Consider the following 2500-nt stretch of genomic DNA (forward strand, 5'->3'; position numbering starts at 1 on the left):
ATCAATATTTATATACATTTTACTTATTGTATGCAAGATCTCTTATATGTATACATACATAAATCTATATACAAATAAATAAATAAATAAATAAATAGATAAATATATAAATATATATATATATATATATATATATATATATATATATATATATATATATATATATATATATATATATATATATATATATATATATATATATATATATATATATATATATATATATATATATACAGACAAACACTTACAAACACAAGCGAACACAGACACACAAAGGTGTGTGCATATATTGGTGTGTATATATATATATGTATATATATATATATATATATATATATATATATATATATATATATATATATATATATATATATATATATATACACACACATATATATGCAGACACACACACACCTTTGTGTGCGTGTGTGCTCGCTTGTGTTTGTAAGTAATTGTATATATATTTATGTATGTACGCATTATCCATTTATGCAAGTATACATATCTAGATTTATAACATACGTAATAACTCTATCCTAGTCTGCCGTGTCTACTACGACCCAAATCATCCTTCACCTGCAACCTATATTCTTCCCACTTCCTCCAAGAAACGGATCAAGCTCCTGTCTATACAAACAAACATGACCTAAACTCCCACGTTCGAATCCCTCCTCCTATCGTGACAGACCCAAGCAAGAGCTCCTTCAAATAGGTCCTTTAAAGACAGGAACGTGAAGGTCAAGGTAGTCGCAAGGTCGTCGGGAGATTCTGACACAACTAGTGGGATCCTACAGTACGTAAGGCGAAGCTCGAGCTGGTGTTTGGTACTTTGTGGAGTTCACGAATGTGTGTGTTTGTACACATACTGTATATATCCATAACTTGCTTATATATGTGTGTATGTTATTCCTATGCGAGTATATATATTCATATATATACACATACATACATACATATGTATATATATATATATATATATATATATATATATATATATATATATATATATATATATATATATATATATATATATATATATATATATATGTATATGTGCATGTGCATGATTTTCATTTACAGTTATTGATATATATATTTTTTTCTTGATAATTCATAACATACACACATTGGCATGTATATAAGTGATATGTATATATATGCATACCTTTGCACATACACCCAGACACAAAATATAACACCAGATACGGGCGTGTGCTTGACAAAACGAAGTCACAAGTGTGGGCGGAGGGAGGTACGGGATGGGCGGACGGGCAAGCGGAGAGAGACTAATAAACGTGGTGGGAATGAGACGAGGAAAGAGGTTCGAGTCTCTGGGTAAAGTGGCTCTCTAAGAGACTGGAAATCAGGGTTAGAGACTAGAATAAGAATCAAACACTTTTTTTTAAGTGTTAGATAAAAGTTGGGTTCTGGATATAGTAGGATTCGATTGAGAGAAAAAATGAAGTATGTTTTAATCCTATTTTTTAAAAAATCTGATAAAAAAGAAGGGGGTCGATATATCGAGGAAATAGAGGTGGGTATCAAAGAAGAAATGGTAAAAAAGAACTATCAACCAAAACCCAAAAAAGCAATAAACCCAACCGAAAAAGAGACTAAGAAAGGAAGAAGGAAAGGAAGGAAGGTAAGAGAGAGAGAGAGAGGTAAGTGCTGGGTAGCTGAGTATTCGTCGAAGCTTACCCAACGAGGCATGTGTCGAGCATCGGTGTCTCGTGTAGCTTGTCCAAGAGCTCCACTTACCCAGTTCGGCATCGTATGAGTGGTGGGTGTGCGATGATGGTAATTCAGCACCACCACGGTCAGCACCACGGAAGAGGCCACCATAAACATGATGCAGTTGAAGTACGTGGCTGTAAGAATACGTGGAAGGTTGAAGAACAGTTAAACGGGGTTCGAGTTGGGTGGGGGGGGTTCTTTTCGCTTTTTTTTTTTTTTTTTTTTTTTTTTGTTCTTCTTCTGGTGGGTTGGGGCCGGGGTGGGTGGGTCGGGGGGATTGATTTGGTTTATCTATTTGTTAAAAACTAGGGGAGGGGGGGGAGGGGGTGTATCTATTCTCTTTCTTTATATGAATCTTCTTTTTTTAGTTCACATTATCCAGTTTACATAGGATCTGGACTTAGATTGATTTCATATCATTAGCAAAATAGAGAAAAGAATTGAAAGTTCTTATCTTAAGAATACGTTAAATTGTATCATTGTTTTGTTGTTAATACTATAGTTTAACCGGTCATCAGAATTATTTCATTCTCTAATTTTTTTTTTTCTATTTCTTTCATGTTATCCTAACATCCTTATGAATATTTCTTAAGAATGCAATGTTCATGAGCTGTACATGTGCAGCATGGGATAACATACTAACATGAAAAGAGTTTTGAAGAGTAGGTTTTGATAAGAAAAGATCCGAAAAAAGGAAGAAAAAAATGTATTAGATGTAATTAAATTAGTTCTAAGAGAATGATTGATGATATATAACTGAACTGAA

The 2500-nt window shown here is 32.8% G+C and overlaps 1 protein-coding gene across 4 annotated transcripts in view; it reads right to left on the minus strand.

Moving 5' to 3' along the window:
- The window catches only part of LOC113806665 (neuronal acetylcholine receptor subunit alpha-7-like), a 143170-nt gene that overhangs the window by 14811 nt on the left and 125859 nt on the right, over window positions 1-2500 (minus strand). For 3 of the 4 annotated variants that reach the window (XM_070141083.1, XM_070141082.1, XM_070141084.1), the window contains exon 8: window positions 1699-1868. In XM_070141083.1, the coding sequence (XP_069997184.1) occupies window positions 1699-1868 (170 nt within the window). The remainder of the gene's footprint in view (window positions 1-1698; window positions 1869-2500) is intronic. The other variant, XM_070141085.1, reaches the window with a different exon arrangement.

The sequence above is a fragment of the Penaeus vannamei genome, chromosome 27 (genome assembly GCF_042767895.1).
Source record: "Penaeus vannamei isolate JL-2024 chromosome 27, ASM4276789v1, whole genome shotgun sequence".
NCBI lineage: Eukaryota > Metazoa > Arthropoda > Malacostraca > Decapoda > Penaeidae > Penaeus > Penaeus vannamei.